This window comes from Manis pentadactyla, chromosome 17 (assembly GCF_030020395.1).
Source record: "Manis pentadactyla isolate mManPen7 chromosome 17, mManPen7.hap1, whole genome shotgun sequence".
NCBI classification, from domain to species: Eukaryota; Metazoa; Chordata; class Mammalia; order Pholidota; family Manidae; genus Manis; species Manis pentadactyla.
In genome coordinates this window covers 65,542,180-65,562,678 of record NC_080035.1, presented here as the reverse complement: position 1 = coordinate 65,562,678, position 20,499 = coordinate 65,542,180, and the positions used below count along the sequence as shown (strand labels likewise).

Genomic DNA, 20,499 nt, shown 5'->3' with positions numbered 1-20,499 from the left:
GGAAGGACTTCCCTTCTTGTTGGTTTGTGGCCCTCCTCTCCTGGGAGAACAGCGGCCTCTAGTGGCTTGTGCTGCGCAGCTGCGCCCAGACAGGGCTTCTGCTTCCTGCCCGGCTGCTATGGAGTTAATCTCCGCTGTTGCTGTGGGCGTGGCCTGGCTCGGGCAGCTGCTCCAAAATGGTGGAGTCGCGTTGGAGCAGGAGCTGCTGGGAGGCTATTTATCTCCGTAAGGGGCCTCCCTGCTCCCTGCAGCCCAGGGGTTAGGGTGCCCAGAGATCCCGGATTCCCTACCTCTGGATTAAGTGGCCCGCCCTGCCCCTTTAAGACTTCCAAAAAGCACCCGCCAAAACAAAACAACGACCACAAAAAAAAACAAGAAAAAAAATTTTTTTAATTAAAAAAAAAAAAAATTTTTTTAATTAAAAAAAAAAAGGTGGTCGTTCGTTTTTCTTTATTCTCCGGTGCCAGCCTCAGGCCTCTGCTCACTGGTCTTTCTGCCCTGTTTCCCTAGTATTGGGGTCCCTGTCCCTTTAAGACTTCCAAAAAGCGCTCGCCAAAACAAAGCAGCAAAAAAGCAAAAAAAAAAAAATGGTTGCACGCTTTTCTTATGCCCTCTGTCGCCCAGCCTCCAGTGCCCGCTCACTGTTCTTGCTGCCCTGTTTTCCCAGTATCGAGGGCCCTGCACTCTGGCCCGGATGGCGGGGGCTGGGTGCTCGGCAGCCCTGGGCTCCGTCTCCCTCCCGCTCTGCCTGCTCTTTTCCCGCCGGGAGCTGGGGGGAGGGGCGCTCGGCTCCCGCGGGGCCGGGGCTTGTATCTTACCCCCTTCGCGAGGCGCTGGGTTCTCTCAGGTGCGGATGTGGTCTGGATATTGTCCTGTGTCCTCTGGTCTTTATTCTAGGAAGGGTTGTCTTTGTTATATTTTCATAGATATATGTTGTTTTGGGAGGAGATTTCCGCTGCTCTACTCACGCCGCCATCTTCCGCCCCTCTGATTTTTGGAATATTTTTATGTAAGTTTTAAAATATAGTAAGTTATATTAAATTTTAATTGCATTAGTTTTGTTGAATGCATAATGCACTTTAAAGCTAGGTTTACCTTTCTTTGGAAGACTTCAGGGTACAGATGTGATAGGATGATGCAGCCTCTGGTTTGTGACTCATACCATCAGGACCTGGTACTAGGAAAGGGCCCTCCCTTTCCCAGCTGGGGAGTGTGTAAAGGGTAGGCCAGCAAGTCAGTCATTGTCTTTCTACAAACAAATTTGAACATGTAAAGCTAAGCGAGCTTGACTGATGGGATTTTAAGAGAGCAGTTCTGAACTGGGATAAATAAGCACAGAGATTCCTTGGCGATAGTAAAGCTGTAAGCTGGTGCCTGTTCTCCTGGGCGTAACAGGAGTCCTTGGAGAGGCGCCTGTGCTTGGGTGGCATGTGCAGTGTGCAGTGTGGCTGAGCAGGGCCTCCTCTGTCGGGGCCCAGATCTCCTGGGTAGTGTGTTCCTTTGCGGGGCAAAGAGCATCAGCTCTGGGCTGTCACTGTGCCTTCTGGGAACTTAAGAGTGTAGCTGCAGACACCTAAAAACGTCTCGTCATAGAAGGAGTTCGTGGGTGGATGTGGGCTAATACGCTAATTTGAGTTTTATTTTGAAACAGTAAATAACGATTACATTTTATGCTACAACAAGAGGAAACATTGCGGCGTATGTTAGTAGAAATGCTTAAAATTTTTAGGTTTTAAGTCAAAGTAACATGGATGGCATGCCTTTTGTAGTTGCCCTTTGAATTTAGGATTCCAGAGAAATCCCCACCTCTCATCCCTCCCTCCAGGTCAGCATTATTATCCACACTGGTGCTTGTTCGTCTCACTAGACTGTGCATTCGTATTTTTTTTTTGCTGTTAAGCAGATACTTTTGTGCATTCATATTTGTAGATAGAATCTAGAAGACCTATCATATCTATTACTGTAGCTAATGTTCACATAAACTCTCTGGTTCCGGCCTCTTACTGTCGCTGTTTTAACCAACGTCAGGTGAAGTGACAGACGTGTGGAGCTGAGATGCCGCGGGTGCAGTTTCTCTGGCTCTTGAGCTCAGGCCTTGGTGGTGGTGCTGTGGGGGAACTGGTGTCACACAGGGTGCTTCACAGGCTTTTTCCTTCTCTGGCTTTACAGTTACGCGACAAAGAAGAGAAGCAGATGCTGCGTTGTTTTCAGAACTTCACAGAAAACTTCATTCACAGGTAACATTTCCATTATTGGTGAGGCTGCCAGGGAGATATGCTCATAGGAGCAGTTTTTTATCTCACATAAGACTTTTCTATGTTGGGTAATGGCTCTTAATTGCAGGTAGTGTTTACTTTTTTAAAGATTTTCAGTATCAGAAGTAGGTTGTAGCTGGTTTTAGTGCAAAATTGCTTATAAAGATCATTGAAGCCACGTTGGGGAAGTACCCAGACCTCATGTTTACAGTAAGTTTGTATTCCCGAAGCCTAGTCCCGTCCCTGAGGAAGCTGGGTGAGGACGCCTTGGTGTGTCCGTGTACAGCAGGGAAGGCTTACCTCGTTGAGCACTTTATAGTCTCTGTCTTACGGTGGCAGCTTCAAAGCTGGCCTGTGCTCCCTTCACTGAATCGTGGGGTGAGTGCTCGAGTCTGGCTGCAGAGGGACTCTCCCTCTTACACAAAAGAAAGTGGACTTCGGAGAAGTTTGGTGCTTTTAGTGGGACAATGTAAAAGTCCCCGAGTTGTGCCTGATGTTGCTAGTAATTAGACCCGTAATGCTATTTATTCATTCATTCATTCATTCATTCATTCATTCATTTATTTATTTACATACTTACATACTTATTTTTTATTTTTATTAGTTTTATTTTGTTATCATTAATATACAATTACATGAAGAACATTCTGTTTACTAGGCTCTCCCCTACCCCAAGTCCCCCCCACAAACCCCATTACAGTCACTGTCCATCAGCATAGCAAAATGTTGTAGAATCACTACTTGTCTTCTCTGTGTTGCACAGCCCTCCCCTTTCCCCCACCCCCCACATTATACCTGCTAATCATAATACCCCCTTTCTTCTCCCCCACCCTTATCCCTCCCTACCCTCCCATCCTCCCCAGTCTCTTTCCCTTTGGTACCTGTTAGTACATTCTTGGGTTCTGTGATTCTGCTGCTGTTTTGTTCCTTTAGTTTTCCTTTTGTTCTTACACTCCACAGATGAGTGAAATCATTTGGTACTTGTCTTTCTCCGCTTGGCTTATTTCACTGAGCATAATACCCTCTAGCTCCATCCATGTTGTTGCAAATTGTAGGATTTGTTTTCTTCTTTTTTGTTTTTTGTTTTTGAGAGGGCATCTCTCATATTTATTGATCAAATGGTTGTTAACAACAATAAAATTCTGTATAGGGGACTCAATGCACAATCAATCAACCCCAAGCCTAATTCTCAACAGTCTCCAATCTTCTGAAGCATAACGAACAAGTTCTTACATGGTGAACAAGTTCTTACATAGTGAATAAGTTCTTACATGGTGAACAGTGCAAGGGCAGTCATCACAGAAACTTTCAGTTTTGATCACACATCATGAACTATAAACAATCAGGTCAAATATGATTATTCGTTTGATTTTTATACTTGATTTATATGTGAATCCCACATTTCTCCATTATTATTATTATTATTATTATTATTATTATTTTTAATAAAATGCTGAAGTGGTAGGTAGATGCAAGATAAAACATAGTTTAGTGCTGTAAGAGAGCAAATGTAGATGATCAGGTGTGTGCCTATAGGCTAAGTATTAATCCAAGCTAGACAAGGGCAACAAAACATCCACGGATGCAGAAGATTTCTCTCAAAACAGGGGGTGTGAGGTTCTAAGCCTCCCCTCTGTTGATCCCCAATTTCTCACTTGATGGCCCCCCTGCGACTGTGCCTGTCTTAGGTTGTTCCTCCCTTGAGGAATCTTACCCGTCTCTGGCTAACCAGTCATCTTCCAGGGCCATACAGGGAAGTGTAAAGTTGGTAAGTGAGAGAGAAGCAATATTGTTTGAAAAGGTTAGCTTTTTACTTCTTTGCAGATTTATGCCCTGTGAGTTTTATGCCCAGTATTTGTCTTGAGGTATCTTTACCACTTGGAAGAATTATGATACTCAGTAAATTCGATATGAGGCACGAATTCTATTTAAGGGTTGTAATTAGGAAGGAAGAAGAAAAGCTATAGAAGTAGCAGAAGGAAGAAAACATGGGAAGATTGGTTATTTCTTTGACATATCTTCTTGTAGAGTAACATAAGCATGTATAGGTTTTAAACTACTAATTAAATTGCGCACACACATTAACATAATAGGAATACAGCTACATAACAAAAGCAGACCTACAATTACCAGCCATAACCAGTGAAACCAAGAAAACCACTTAGGTACCCTAGGCATTTGTGAAGACTTATCAATGATATGATGGATATTGTCTAACTGAATTTGAATAGTTTGAGAAAAATCAGACAATTTAAAACAACACATTCCTGGGGACTGTTCACATCCCATATGTTCTTTTAACAGTAGATAGTCTGTAGTCTCAAGATTTTGGAGCACTGCAACTTGCACTTTTCCTAATTCTTGGTTGAGTTCCCACAGTATAGATCCAGTCAAATTTGTTGTTTTACTGTATGCACAGGCCAGCTTAGATATCTCCTTCTTCATTCCCATGGCAAGTCCAGGAACTGGCGGGATGAATGCAGCTACAACTGCAACAGCGCCAGGATCTTTGTTGAGGTTTTTTGATGATCATCTTCTGGAATGACTCTTCCAGAGGATGTTGATGTTGGAAGTTCTTCTTCATATCGTATCTTAATTCGTTTTCTGGGTAGCCAAATTAGGCTTTGATCCTCTGTGTAACATACAAACCCTTTGCCCACACTTTGATATGACCTTTATACCACTGTGAAGAACCTATTGGAGATCACCACACAGAAACTGCTTTTTTTTTTTTTTTTAAGAGAAAGGAATATTATCAGAAAAATGTACTTAAATAGCTGATCATCTGACACCCTTTAAAAGACAAAATTAAGGATACGTAAAGCATTCATTACTCGTTGATTTGCAGTTAGTTTTATCCTATCAGGGCGTAATCCCCCTTTTCTTTCTCTCTTTTTTTTTTGTGTTATCATTAATCTACAATTACATGAAGAATATTCTGTTTACTAGGCTCTCCCCTATACCAAGTCCCCCCGACAAACCCCATTACAGTCACTGTCCATCAGCATAGCAAAATGTTGTAGAATCACTACTTGTCTTCTCTGTGTTGCACAGCCCTCCCCTTTCTCCCACCCCCTACATTATGCATGCTAATCATAATACCCCCTTTCTTCTCCCTCCCCCCCCTTATCCCTCCCTACCCACCCATCCTCCCCAGTCCCTTTCCCTTTGGTAACTGTTAGTCCATTCTTGGGTTCTGTGATTCTGCTGCTGTTTTGTTCCTTCAGTTTTTCCTTTGTTCTTATACTCCACAGATGAGTGAAATCATTTGGTATTTGTCTTTCTCCGCTTGGCTTATTTCACTGAGCGTAATACCCTCTAGCTCCATCCATGTTGTTGCAAATGGTAGGATTTGTTTTCTTATGGCTGAATAATATTCCATTGTGTATATGTACGACATCTTCTTTATCCATTCATCTACTGATGGACACTTAGGTTGCTTCCATTTCTTGGCTATTGTAAATAGTGCTGCAATAAACATAGGGGTGCATCTGTCTTTTTCAAACTGGAGTGCTGCATCCTTAGGGTAAATTCCCATAAGTGGAATTCCTCGTAGACCCATAATGTTTTTGAATCTTCTTTGTTGTACCTTTAGAAATAAGCTTAATCATAGTTGCTGGCCATTTTGATTCGTAATTCAATTTGATTTACTTGGATTCACTGTTTAAATATGCTTTTCCATCTTTGATAATATTTACAAAGTTAAGATACAAGGATCTTCTTTTGTGCAATTATTTCCAGGCAGATAGTTTCAAATGGTATTATTTGCTTTTCTCAAGTCTTTCTCTGTTTTTAAAAATGTCATCTCTACATTGAAAATCACCAAGATCTGCTTATTGGATCTCACATTCCCAAGATGCTTTGCCTTATTGAGACCCTAAAAGGGAGATTTTAGCAATAAAAACTGTTGTGTCTGTTAATACTGGTCATGAGCTGAAATATATCTAGGAGGTTTCTAATTTAAAATGGTTATTTTCCAAAATTTTGTTTGGAACACTGAATACTTATTTCTAAACATCATTGTTTCAAATAGTAGCCACTTTTCTAAGGCTAGTTCCAGAAACCACTGGGCTTGTTGTGTGGCTGAAACAGGATGAAAAATATTAGGAAACAATAGCATGACACTAGTGGTGAAACGAGGCAGAAAAATGTATGCAAATCAGCAGCCCCTCCGTCTTCTTTGTGGAAATCCTAGTTCCTCAGAACTGCAGAGGTAGCTGACGTTTCTGTCTGTCTTCTCGTGGGGACCCCTGGCTGCCTTGTGCACTCCGCGTGTCCTGGCCAGTGAAGGCTGCAGGTGGGGTTGACCATCTGCCGTAACACGTCTAGGCAGGCCGAAGGCGGAGGGGGAGGTCTGAGTGTGGTGTGGAGACGTCTGGCAGGTGCTGTGGCCTTCCTGGGCTGGAGTCGGGCATGTGGCCGCTGGAGAGGAGGATGGGCCGTGGAGGTGGGGCGAGTGGTGTGAGGGGGTCCTGGGGTGCTGGCTGTGACAGCTCCATCCAGAAGGTGACCTGGTGGGTGGCGTGTGGCTCTGGAGGGAGCCTCCCTGGTCACAAGCTCTTTACAGAGCCCCTGCCCCGATGCCCCTCTGGATCGTGCGGTGCCCTAACACTTGCTTTGATGCTGGAAATCCAGTTTGTGCGCACTGTTTAAAGCTTTTGTCTGAATTAAGGTCCTTCTGTTTTCAGAACCTAAGGTGACAGAGTGTGAAGCGGCCCAGAATCCTGTGAGATGTCTGGTGTCGAGAGAGCCGGCTCTGGTGTCTGCCCCTCAGAGTTAGTGCCACCCTGTCCTGCCTGCCCTGCACCCGGGGGCTGACAGGTGTGGGCTGCAGACCCCGCTCCCTTGCTGTCTGGCTCTGGGTTCCTCACTGCCTGGCGTGTGGGGGGAGAACGAGGCCAAGCTGTTACTCCCTGCCGCTGCCAGGCAGCAGTGTGGCGTTGGCTGAGCCGTGCGCCCAGGCTGTGCCGCCAGTCTCTCTCTCCCTGCTGCTCGCCCTGCTCTGGTGTCCCATTCCCGCCCCATGCGGTCGGGCGGAGGGCTGCAGCCCCGCGTGCTCCTGTTCACAGGCAGTTCGCCCGCCCGCCCTCAGGTGCTTCAGCAGACTGACCCTGGGTGTTGAATGCCTCTTCTTAGGAAAAAATTGCTGCCCCTCCTTTTAAGTACACCATTTGCTGATTGTTTTTGTGTCCACAATGTTGTTTGTCTTTGGAACTTTCAACTCTTTTCTCCCACGTGCATCTTTATTTTTCTAAAACAAGGCTGAGGGTCTGACCCTGGACTCTCTCTGCTCAGGTTGGACTGCTGTCTCTGGGTGCCTGCTGGCTGCCTGTCCCTAGATGCTACTCGCGAGGCTCCCACAGGGACTTGCAGCTTCCTCACCTGGGGGGCGCAGTTAGTGGCCTTTTTCATGCCCCAGCGTCCATTTGCTCCCAGCAGCCTGCTTTTCTTTTTCACCTTTGATGTGTGGTTAATACCCTCACCTTCTACAAAAAACGGGGCCCCCAGCTGTCTCCCTGCTGCCTCTCTGCCCAGATCCAGTCTGTCCCTGAGTCTCACTGAGCGCTCTTGTCGGGGTGCCCTCCTGTTGGTGGACCGCCTGTCTGTCCTTTCTGGCGGCAGGTGGACTGCAGTTTGAACCCCACACTGTGGCCCTGTGACTTAAGTGACTGAGGTTTTGCCTTTGTGCCTTTCGCTTACAGAGCAGAGAGACTGAAACCTGTGTCCTGGTGTGGTTGTGTAGGGTACTCGGCCCACAGGCCTCCTCTACCTGGTGGGTGCTGTTTACTGTTCCTCTAACACTTAGAGGAAAGGGGGTCTGGTAAACAGAACTGATGTTTAGGGGCAGGCAATGAGGCTTGGCTCCTTGGTCCTGGGCCTGGGGGAGCAGCTTGGCCCCAGAAGCCCGGTTGCCTGCTTCTAGAGAACTGGACCCGAAGGCTGCCTGAGGAGATGCCCGGTCACTGAGCCCAGCTTGACCCCTGGTCATTTCTCCTCCAGAGACAGCATTTTTCTAACAAGGCCCTGTGTGTCTTATTTGTCTGCCCCCGTCCATCCTCTGTGGGATCATTAGTGAGCGGATCTGATTACTCCCCTATGTGGGACCCTTTAGCTTAGGATCCAGTTTGCTTGGCAGAACATACAAAGCCTCTTCTGAGCCAGTCCCTCATCCCATTTTCAGTTTACATTCTCACGCCCAGCACCGGTCACCTTCTCTGTCTCCATTCCCCGCAAAGGCAGTGCCCGCTCCCAGCCCTGCCTTTGCATCGGCGGTCCTTCTGAGAGATCGCTCCTCCGGGGCCCTTTCGTGAGCCCGGGTGACTGCAGTGAGCCTCCTGTGTCTGCAGTAACGTCGATCTTGACCAGGTGTGCCTGCCCATCTGTCTCCCACTGGGCTGAAGACTCCGTCAGGGCTGGGGCTGGCATGTTTGTTGTTTCTGAGAAAATCTCCTTGAACCAGTGTTTTAAGTTAGACCATGATTTAAATACCTGGGATGAGCTTGTTCTTTAAAGAAACTTTCAAGGAGTATATTATATAATGTCACCATTCCATAATTCATAAATAAAAGTATTTATATATCCTAACCTGTTCATGCAAAAGTTAAGGCTATATAAATAGAGGAGAGTGGTGTAAATTTGGGATAAAATGTATTGAGTGTGGGCTGCTGGTAATGGTTGTGAACAAGGGTGGAGCAATAGACAATTGGAAATTGATAAAGCATGATAACCTTGGGCTTAGTTATCTTGACAGTGAGGTGCTTTAAGAACCTTGAGTTTAGGTATGCATGATGCTGAGTCTTACACTTCAGAAATTTTCTTTTTAAATGATACTCTAATGGCTAAATGGGGCTGTGATAAAGGGGGAAAAACATTCACACATTTTATGATGTCATTTTTCTTACAGTCATTATGTTAGGGAAGTTGATTATTCTAAGAGTTATTTCAAGGGACAAATACTATTACTCAGAAATAGGGTAATATAAAAAACATGTTCCAGTTAGGGACTTAGGAGTTAGGTTTCAGGAGATTAAAGGTTCCAAGTGTATTGACCTCTTGAGAACAAATCAGCCTTCAGATGGATAGCACTGTTTGCATGCCTGAACAATGGACATATTTAGATTTGCTGTAATGGGAATTTTAAAATGAATTTTTATTTTGGAAATCAGGATAATTTATGAGAGAGGAAGATAAAACTGGGGAGTAGTACAAAACTGTCCTTCTAATGTTTTCTTTTAAACAGGGAGTTTTGAAAAATAAATGGTCAATTCTCTACCTCTTGCTAAGCCTTAGCGAAGATCCACGCAAGCAGCCACACAAGGTGAGAGGCTTGATCTTAGCAGCTCAGTGCTTTTAAAGAACTCGAAGCATCTTTCATTGGGACAGTTATACCAGATTCTGATAGGATTTGGCTTCTGGCTTAAGAAAATAATACGAGAAGAGCAAAAACAGTTTGTTTAATTTTCTGGGCAGTCATGGAAGGTCAAGAGATTTTCTTATTTTAAGGGTGTTTTTTAGTCAGTGTGCATTTCCTTAAGATATTTTCAGAATCACCTTATTCAAACATAACTGATTAAATAAAACATAAGCTCTCAGTTCTCAATTTTACTGTGTAAAAGTGCTGTTATCAGCACAGCTGTGAGTCTTCAAGCTGCAAGGCCTTTCAGCTTCCTTGTGTTTTCAGACATCGTTCTGACCTTCAGTTGCTGTTACACCAGTGAAACCTTGTTATTCAGTCTTAAGTTTTAACTGCCCAGTGTCGGAAAGAGACCCCTTGAGTCTGGGGTAGTGAAAGGTCCCACAGGAATTAGAAAGTGGAGGAGTGTGGGTAGAAAGAGCTGTTTGTCACAGAAGGCTCGCTAACAAACATTCTTTCACTGTAGAATAATGTCAGATTTCGAACAGTTTTTGAGTAATTATTTGAGTTTCAGTCTGCTTGGGAACACAGTGTTTAGTTAGCAGACTGTAGGAGGTTTGGGATTCAGGAAACTTCCGGAACCTGTTAGGTCTGACATTTTTCAAAGATATAACAACTGGTTTATTGTTTAATAAATGTAAAACCCAGTTGCAGAAATGAGGTAAAATCCAAATGTAAATTATTTTTGTTAATTTGAGAAAAGTGTCTCATGGTCTTATATCTTTGTATTCCCGGTGCATTTTTATTCGTTTTCAGGTTTCCAGTTATGCCACGTTATTTGCTCAAGCTTTACCAAGAGATGCTCACTCAACCCCCTACTACTACGCCCGGCCTCAGACCCTGCCGCTGAACTACCAGGAGCGCAGCGCGCAGTCGGCACAGAGCTCTGCTCTGGGGAGCAGCGGCGTGAGCAGTATAGGCATGTGCACGCTGAACGGCCCAACCCCGACGCCTCAGTCTCTCCTTCCGGGGCAAGTCAGCTTCTGTGGATGGATTGCTTTCGGAGGGACAGGGAAAATGCCTCGGGCTTTTCATCAGGCATTCTGTGTTCAGTGAAGCTATCTTTAGGGTCTCGTGTTTACCAGGAATATGCCAGGCACTGTGTCTGATATGCTTTATCTTAGGATTTTACTCTTCCTAAAACTCCATTTCAGACAGGAAATCTTTCCACTTCTAATTGGAGATAATGGGAAAGGTTTCTGGCCAATTCCTAACCTATTACTGCAAATGCCTGTTAGCACAGGACCCTGTCCTAAGTGTGACCGGGGAGCCGTCCCTCTGAGGTGCCCGGTTCCTCTCCATTGTGCTCTGATGTTTGTCTGTCGGTGAACATTGTCCTCTTCATGGATGTGTGCTCTTCTTTTCGTGGAATTATTAAAAATAAGTAGAATAACATGCAACTACCTTACTGCTGAAAGATTTGGGTAGGGTGCAGATGTATAGCATTAAAATTCCATGTAGTACATAAGAAAAATGCCCTTGTTTTGTCTCGAGTGAGTGGCTGTGCCCCATGTGGAGGTGTGAAGTCCCCTTCCTTCTTTCAGACAGTCTCACCAAGCTCCAGGAGTTGGAGATGCTCTTCGGCAGCAGCTGGGGTCACGCCTTGCATGGACTTTAACTGCAAACCAGCCTTCTTTACAAAGCACTACCTCAAAAGGCGTCCCCAACCCTGTGGCTCGCAGTGTGACAAGGCCAAGGAGAGAAGGGGATGCAGGTGGTGAGTAAGGATATGTTTTAAAGCAGCTTCTCTAGGAACCTTTAGAAATTGTTGCCCTTACTTTTAGAATACTGATCAGGACTCCTCACCGACGACCTGTGAGCACCTTCCTTTTTCAGGATGAGGCGCAGAGCCCTCTGTGGCCTGGGATGTGTGCGCTGGCCTCCTGGCTTTGTCACCCTTGTCGGCCTGACCTTGTGCCCCCAGCGCTGCCCGCTTTCCAGGTGCTTGTCCGGGTGCTCTCCTGTGCCGGATCTCTCTCCTCTTCAAGCCCTGTGGTGCTCCCCTTCTCTGTGTTCCTCCGCCTTGTTGGGGAGGCGCATCCGGGCAGCTCAGGCCCCTGTACAGGTTCTTCTTCCCCTGCAGGTCTGAGGTCCGTGAGGGCGGTGGCGCTTCTGATGTCCTCTCGCTGGCTGTGCCAGTGACTAGCGCAGGGCCCGGAGCGCTTGATTGGTGGTCAGCTCACGTCTCTTTTATGAGAACACCACGCCCAGCAGTGTTTGTAACGTGAGCATCCTGAAAGTAGGAGAATGGGCTTCATTGCTGGTTCATAGTCTGCTGGTTCTGAAGCGGTGAAGGGAGCTTATTCGTCCTTGTGTAGAAGGCGAGGACCAGGTGCGCCCCAGAGGGGGTGAGGGCGTCTGGGAGAGCGGGGCTCCTCCCACCCCGGCAGCTGCGGTCCCCGCTCTGTCCACAGGGGCGGCCCTGCCCTCGGGCACCGGAGCTGCCTCCGGTGGAGTCGGCTGTTCCCAGCTGCTCTCCTTTTGTGCCGTGGCTCCTGGTCCCTGACCTGCCCATGTAGAAGGTCAAACCCAGATTCCCTACAGAGCTGAAATGTCAGTGATACTGGACTGACTGTGGTGACAGATGGTGGCTGCTTATGTCCTGGTGAGCATTGGTAATGTGATTGTCTTCATTACGTCGTACACCTGAAACTAATATAGGCCAACTTCACTGCAATTAAACATTAAAAAAATTAAAAAATTTAGGGTGTGAGGTGGGGAAAATGATAAAAGGATTTAAAAATTGACTTGATTGATCCAGAAGAGCAGAAGTATAAAGAAGAAAAACAGTGAGATAAATAGAAAACAGACTGCAGTAAGGTGCCTTCCAACCTAAACTTCCTGGTAATTACATTAAATTTAACTAGATTAGGCACTTTGCAAGACAGACTTAAAAAATGCTAAGTTAGACAATAATGTACTGCTCAAAAGAGACACATTTTAGGTGTAGGGAGGAAATTGGTTGAAAGTAAATGGATGGAAGAAATACATCTTGGAAACAGTAACCCTAAGAAAGATGGGTGGCTGTAATAATACCAGAGGATGTGGTGGCAGGAGTGTAGCCAAGGACAGAGGGACATGTTGTAGCCCAGAAAGGGCCTGTTCTTCAGAAAAATTCACTGCTCCTCAGTGTAAACTGACCTGTAAATTGACACTTCACATGCACAAAGAAAAACGGACAGAACTGGAAAGAAAACAGACAAACCCACAATTATACTTGGATATTTCAACATCTCTTCTTGGTAACTGGTGGAAACGTAGACAAAATGTCAATATTGATAAAAGGTTAAGTTTGGACAATACTATCAGCAAATTGATGGAATTGGTATTTTGGAGTATTACACTTCAACTGAAATATAACCCTGCTCACCTGCTGATTGTGCTGGCCTGGCTGTGCAGACCCTGGACTGTACACTCTGCTGCCTGGCTCTGGGGTACGGACCCTGATGTGTACTCGGACTGTTTCTCCCCCCACTGATACCTTGGATTTCTGGGCATTGCCTCCTCCTCATATTTTGGGTAACCCCTAAATTCTGACCTAGTTGTTCCCAAGGTTTATTAGAGATTTTAAAGAACTTTGCTGCTGTATCAGCTCGTGTTCAGGTGGTGTTGAGGACAGACCCGGGTTTGGACACCTGCTGTGCAGCTGATTTGTCCCAACCCTGCCTGTGAGATGGTCATCTGTCCCTTTGAGGTTGATTTGGGTTGTGCTTCAGTTACCTGTTGGTCCCGCATGGTGCTTTGTCTTTAAAAGACTTTTTTGGGTAGGAGATTACATGATTGCCATATCTTTTTCAGAAAATTCTTGCTTCTTAGAACTTCATACTATTTTTCATCCTAAGCTCATTTATTTAGTTTTTAAATTTTAATCTGATTGCAGACATATAATCTAAAACTAATTGCATCATAAAATTTCTTGCATCTTAAAATGTGCTGTTGAGTAATTACTCTCCTACAAAAACTATTGTACAGGTGCTGTGGAAGTCACCGAGGCAGCCCTCGTCAGAGATGTTCTGTACGTCTTCCAGGGCATAGACGGCAGGAACATCAAGATGAGCCCCACGGAGAACTGTTACAAAGTGGAGGGGAAGGTACAGCAGCTGAACCTGCCTCGGGTGTTCACAGAGGGGAGGGCCTCTGAGGCCACACAGGAGCTGCTGATCTCTGAGGTGTTGGGGTGACCAGGTGCACTGTGAGTGCCTGGCTGGGGCTCCCCGCGTAGCTTGTGGTGCATGCAGGCTTGTGGTGGGGCCGTTGCCACCGTTAGGCGCGCTCTCTCCCTGCTGGGTCTCCGCCCTCTTGTTTTCACTGATGCGGCCTCCCTGTCAGCCGGTCTCCACATCCTGTGGAGGTGATGCCCCGGGGCTGAGCGACAGGTGCGGCTGGGCATCTTTGTCCCTGACTCGAGACTCCAGACATGGTGCCTCTGCTTGCTTTGCCTCCAGCCTCCACGGCTGCCTCCCCGCAGCCCCTTGTTGACGTCCTGTCCTGTGGCTGCCCCAGGAGGGGACTACTGTCACAGGCTCCCCCTGCCACACTGGGGACCTGGCCACTCACGCCTCGGGAGAGGCCATCAAGCCCCGCCTCCGTGGAGGTGTTCTCCTTTCCCGGCACCTGGTGCCTTTGTTTCCCAGCACCTCATCGTTCCCCTCCAAGGGTGGTGTGTTTGTTACTTCTAAGTTCCATGTGTTGAGGTCTAAGAATGACAATATTAGAAGTGCAAATGGTTGAGAAAAAATAATAATTAAAATTGTAGTGTCTTTAATTTTAAACTCTTGATATATTTACTTTTTAGGCAAACTTAAATAAATCTTTGAGGGATACGACAGTCAGACTTGCTGAGTTGGGATGGTTACATAATAAAATCAGAAAATACACTGACCAGAGGAGTCTAGACCGTTCATTTGGACTTGTAGGTCAGGTATGTTTGTTATTCCTGGGAATGTTTGGGGTGCTGTTTGCTTTGGGAAATGCACAATCTGTTTAAAATCCTATTATAAAGGTGATTCTTAAGAGGGCTGATAAGTAAGGAGGCTCTGAGAACAGACACTGTGTCAGTCCCAGTCCACTGGAAACGGAAGCACCATGGGTGTTGACAGAGATGACAGAGTCCAGTTTACACGCTACTGTAAGAGCAAAGGGCGTGTGAGCACAGTGACCCCAAACCCATGGAGGAGGAGCAGCTGTCGTGCTTTGATCTACGTGGGCAGATGTGGAGCCTGGTGTGGTGACAGAAGACAAGTCTCACCCTTTGCTGGGTCCACCTATCGTAGGCTCTCTTGGAAACCACAGCTTCCACTGAGTTTCCCTGGTTTTATACCAGAGTTCATTCCAGAAGGTTCTTGTCACAGGACTATGGGAAGGTCTTTCTTAAAGCCCCTGATTTGTCAGTATTGGGCATTGGAGTGGTACAAAGATGTTTGTAATAACATGGGTGGGAAAAATGAGCAGTACAAACCACAAAAAGTGGGGAATTGGTGTAGAGTTGCCAATTTTTAAGTTTTTCCAGTTAAAAACAGTAAAATTGTAATAATTTAACTATAAACATTTAGAAAGGATGTAGTCTTAAAGAATTGTTGTCCAAAGGGAATACACGTTTAACTGTATGGAAACCGTACTGTTTTCTTCATCTCTCTTCTGTGAAGTTCATGCTAAAGGACAGTACATCCCTAACAGTTTGTAAACACACACATTGTGGTGGTTTAGCCAGAAGACCACTGACAGAAGCAGAAGTGAAATCATGAGGGCACCCTGCTGTCCTACAGCCCGTGGGCAGCTCGGTGAGTCGCCTGGCACTGTTGGACCCTAACCACCCCTGCTCCTGTCTACACAGAGCTTTTGTGCCGCCTTGCACCAGGAACTCAAAGAATACTACCGGCTACTCTCTGTTTTACATTCCCAGGTAAATACCTTGTTTTTACTTTAATTTCTTCATGATTTGAAGTATTAGAAAATTGCAGATACATAGAATTGAGTTCATACGGTACTTCATACATTCCTTCTAAGAGATGGAAATCTGTTTGATGATAGTGTTTGTAAGGTTGGGATATCTGTAATGTATCAGCGTGTTCTAGAGCCAATTGGTAATTTTCAGGTCCCTGTCTACCATTTAAACAGGTAACTTGTAGCATGGTGGGATGATTGTTCTCCAGAGGAACTCTGTCATTTTCATGAGAGCAGTCCCTTCCCCACAGTCACTACGTGGACTGAGAAGTGACTGACACCCGCAGTGACCTGTGCTGACACATCTTACCTTTACTGTCTTACAGCTCCAGTTGGAGGACGATCAGGGTGTGAATTTGGGCCTGGAGAGCAGCTTAACACTCCGGCGCCTCCTGGTTTGGACGTATGACCCCAAGATAAGACTGAAGACCCTGGCGGCCCTGGTGGACCACTGCCAAGGTGCTTTTGCCTCCCATGGATCTGCTTCATCTCAAAGCAGGTTTTAGGAACGTCTTTAAGGTTTATTTTCAGGCCTGCTTATTTGTATCCTTGATAGCCGTATGTATGCTGATTAAATTCAAATTAATAGTTAAGAACTTAGAGGGGAAAATAACCACTTGCCAATGTGGTCCCGTATTTGTACTTGTGGAAGCTCAGGATTTCATTGCAACGGAGGAGGAAAGGAGGAAGGCATCCAGTTTTTTTAAGATCTCTGCTCCTTTGGAGGTCCTCGCGCTGCAACCCCTTAGCGGTATTGTATATACCTAGCGGCCTTCCTAGAGTTTTGCTCCCCGCAAGGTTGTGGTCGGTGTCTGGGTCGACTATCTGTTCATTAGAGTTCCCTGTTTGCATGTCTGGCTTAAGCCTCTCCTGGGCTCTCAGTCTATTTCTAGTTTTCTTGTGAACATTTTTTCTCACTTTGGGCTACTTTGGCCAAGAACCTCTTTCTCATCTGTGCCAATGGGACACAGTAGTCTACATGTGGCAGGATGGCTAGGTCTAAAGGAGGTGTGGGAAGCCAAGTCCACCCCATAGTTCATGGCCCAGTGTTTGTGGCCATCCTGCTAGGGGATGGTTGTGAGGACCAGAACTTCACATCTAGATCCAAGTGCACCATCCGTCTGTGGCCTGCCTCCCTCACTCCCTGGCACTTCCCCTCAAAAAGGGAAGGAAGCCGAGCACAATGAGTAAACCCCCCCTTTTTCTCCAGGTACCAGCCCTCCCCCACAGTCGGGGTCCTGCTGGACTCTTCCTCTCAGCCTCCAGCCACCCAGTTCTTTCAGGGTCCAGGTGGCCGCTGAGGTCCTGGCGCCTCCCGCTCTCACTGGGTCTCAGATCTCTGCCCCTCCCTGGATGTTTTAATCTCTGTTCTGTACTTATGCGGGGTGGGGATAGCTTGCCCACCGGCTGACTTCTGTCTCACCCACTCTATTTTTGTGCCTACACATGAGAAAATTCTAACTGAAACCAGATCATGTCAGCCTTCCCTTAAAGTCCTACAGCAAATGTAATACAGCCCTGAATTCTAACATAAGAAACTCTTGCTGTGCCTGCAGTTTGGACTCGATTTTTGCCGCTCCCAGTGCTGAGCTATGTATGAAATCAGTTTTAGTGAGTCGAGACTAGCATATTACCTAAAATAAAAAAAGGGAAGGAAATAAAAAATGTTAGAAGTTAATTGTTTCATAAACCTTATTTTTTGTATATGTATACTTGTTTGAAGTATAAAGTGTGAATCTTAATGTGTATCATTCAAAAAAAGGTGGGAAGTCATGTTCTGGATCATATGGTAGGTCAAGTTCTTTGCTTCTGAAAACGCTGTAGTGGGCGTGAGGGGACAAGGGGCACGCTGGGGCTCACAGGAAGCCTGGCCGGGCTCTTGGTCTCTTGGTCCTGTGCTGTGACATGGTGACGGCTGCTTCTAGGTCCAGGATAGCACTAGGGAGAGGGACACTTTGTCTCAAAGACCAGACCCTTTGGGGTAGTGTTCAGTTCCTGGTTCTGTGAGTATGAATTTGGGTGTTTTCGTGTGTTCCCTGCAGGAAGGAAAGGAGGTGAGCTGGCCTCTGCCGTCCACGCCTACACGAAAACTGGAGACCCGTACGTGAGGTCCCTGGTGAAGCACATTCTCAGCCTCGTGTCACACCCTGTCCTGAGCTTCCTTTACCGCTGGATATATGATGGGGAGCTCGAGGACACCTACCACGAGGTAAGGAAGGCCGCTCAGCCCCCAGGCTCGGCTTTGGGAGGCGTGGGCTGCCACTCCTCCTCTGTTTGCCAGGGTAACTGTTTTCTCCTCACAGTCAGGCCCCTGTGTTTCATCTGAACGTGGTGCCTCGTCTGCACAGCTTTGAACAGGTGTCTTGTGGGGCAGCAGTGGGCATGGTCAGTTGGGAATTGCTGGATCAGTTTCTATGGAGGACGGCTCAGCAAAGTCAGGTCCAGGTTCCCTGGCAAGCTGATGGCAAAGCTAGAACTCGTTTCCTGTCTTGTGCAGTTTTCCTCACAGTACAGTACAGCGTGTTGTGTTGCTGTGAGTGGTTATGGTTATAAATGAGACTCACTTTGATTAATGATGGTGCTAGTGATTTTAATGAAATAAGCTATTTGCGTATGTGGTATGTACCTATTGAAATACATTTAGTTTTGCTGTGATGCAATATGTGTTCTTAAAAGCACTGTGCTGTGCAAAGTCACACGGTAGAAGCCATAGGACTTCTGACCAGGAGTAGACTGAGGACCTCACACTCCAGAAACAGTGCTGGTGACAGTAATAAAAGAGGCTGTTGTAAGTTTTCACCACCCACGAGGTGGTTAGGAAGTATGAAGTCCCAGCACTGATAGGGCACTTTCCTTGAAAAAGCCCCGAGGTAGGCTTGTGGGCGTGGCAGAGGAGGTGCAGCTGCGGGCTCACATGGGGTGCAGGGGCTGGGAGTGCGGGATGTATGCGTGTGCCAAGAGTTGGGTCCCCTGTGGCTGGGTTCCTGCGGTCAGCCTCTTTTCTCATGGGTGGCATCGCACGGATAAGCAGTTGTGAAGTCTGTGTTGACTCAGGTTGTTCCCAATAGCTCAGCTGTACGTGGCCGTGGTTTTTAAAACACACAGGACAGCAGAACTGGCCGTCCATGAGGTAGTGCTGTGGGCACTTGTGAAACACGTAAGTGGTGTCTCCATGTGCATACGTGTTGCACAGACCTGTGTGTCTTGGAGCCCTCGTGACCATGTGTGGCTGGGCTTTCTCGCCTCGTGTTGCTTCCCCGTGTGACATGCCACTTGTGTTTAGCAACTCTCCTGTTGACAGAGACTGTTTTTTGTAGTTTTAAATCTTACGAACGTTATTAAAATGAACATCCTTTTATGTGCCTCCCTGTGCATATTTACGACTCTGTTAAGTCTAGGGGTGGGATTGCTGGTTGTGGGGTCGCGCACTTCCATTTGAATTCTGCCCTTGTACCCACAGCCAGCTTGCTCAGACGGTTCTGCCTCCGCCTGGTCAGCCCTGTGCCCTACCCGGCTTCAGGGCAGACGTCTCGTCTCACGCGGAGATGTGGCCCGGCCTGTCACCTCCGCTGGTTACCAGTGAGATCGGCCAGCTTTTCGTGCTCATTGCTTATTTTCCTTTCTTCTACTTGCTGTTCATATTTTGTCCATTTTTCCTGTGGATCTGTCTGTCTTCAGAATTGAGTCATGGGGTGGTTTTATATATTTGGTATCTTCTATCTGTAGTTCCACTTTTTTCTTTCAATTATTTTTCTCTTCACTGTTTATTTTTGTATTATTTGTAAGAGTAGTACACAGAGTCATGGCCTTGGCTGGTACTCCCCAAATACTGGTTTTGTCATACTCCATCATGTACTAAATTCCCATATGCCTGAGTCTGTTTCTGAACTCTTGTTTTTTTTTCTGGTTTTAATTTTTTGCTTCCTGTGTGTCAAGCTGATCTAAATAACCATGGCTTTATGGTTTGATATCTGTAGGAGCAGTTTGTTCTTTTCACAATTTTCTTTGTTGTTTTTGTACATTTCTGCCTGGATGTGAATTTAGAATCAGCTTGCTAGTTCTGCCCAAAGTTCTTTTTTTGAATTTATAGGGCTTGCACATTGAATTTACAGATGAAGTGTTTTTATGCTTCCTGTGTTCCTTTTGCTTCATGAGTTTTTTAAAATATACAAACTGAAGGCTGTTTTCATTTAATAAATGGTTACCTTTAAGTTTTCCAAACTTTCTTGAACCTCTGTTTTACTAAATGTTGAATTCAAGAATAAACAAGTTTCTTTAATCCGCTCGTGCTGTTAAGATGAGGAATTTTGCACCTCCCCTAGGTTCTGCCCCACCATATATTTAATCTCTATAGCTTTTGTTTAGATCTGTGTGATTTTATTATCTTTAATTTTTTAAATACAGCTTGTAAAAATGGCCTTCACTACCGAGGTTTTTTTGTTTCGCTTTGCCCCAGGTTTGCATCAGTTATCTAGACTGTGTTTAACTGGCACTGGTCCTTACCAGGCTCAGGTATGAGCCCCTATTAGGAGCTGCGTGGGGAAAATTATGTGGATTGTTGTGTGACACTTGATGCCGCCTTAAAAAATGAGTTGCCATCCGAGTCAGGATGGCACCTTATCAGGCACCCCCATTGTGCACCTGGGCTTCCCCAGCTAGTCGCTGTCCCCTTCCTTATTCCTGAAGGTTAATACTGTCTCCACTTCTAACACTACAGTTTTGTCTTTAAATTTTACCTAATTGGAGCCACAGATTTTGTATAATATACATTTACATTCCACCTATTGGGAGGCATACCTGCATTTATCCTAGTTGAACATGACTCTTTAGTTTTAGGTAGTAAAGTATTTCTAGAACAGGCCATAAAGTTGTTTATTTAAGTAGAAC

The 20,499-nt window shown here is 45.9% G+C and overlaps 1 protein-coding gene across 6 annotated transcripts in view; it reads left to right on the top strand.

Annotated features, from left to right (window-relative positions):
* The window catches only part of TUBGCP3 (tubulin gamma complex component 3), a 78,653-nt gene that overhangs the window by 17,163 nt on the left and 40,991 nt on the right, over positions 1-20,499 (top strand). For 2 of the 6 annotated variants that reach the window (XM_057494649.1, XM_057494648.1), the window contains exons 3-11: positions 2,170-2,237; positions 9,496-9,573; positions 10,426-10,644; positions 11,218-11,386; positions 13,642-13,784; positions 14,465-14,590; positions 15,503-15,571; positions 15,939-16,071; positions 17,655-17,821. In XM_057494649.1, coding sequence (XP_057350632.1) covers positions 2,170-2,237; positions 9,496-9,573; positions 10,426-10,644; positions 11,218-11,386; positions 13,642-13,784; positions 14,465-14,590; positions 15,503-15,571; positions 15,939-16,071; positions 17,655-17,821 — 1,172 coding nt within the window. Of the gene's footprint in view, positions 1-2,169; positions 2,238-9,495; positions 9,574-10,425; positions 10,645-11,213; positions 11,387-13,641; positions 13,785-14,464; positions 14,591-15,502; positions 15,572-15,938; positions 16,072-17,654; positions 17,822-20,499 lie in introns of all 6 variants that reach the window. The other 4 variants (XM_036893647.2, XM_057494650.1, XM_057494651.1 and 1 more) reach the window with 4 other exon arrangements.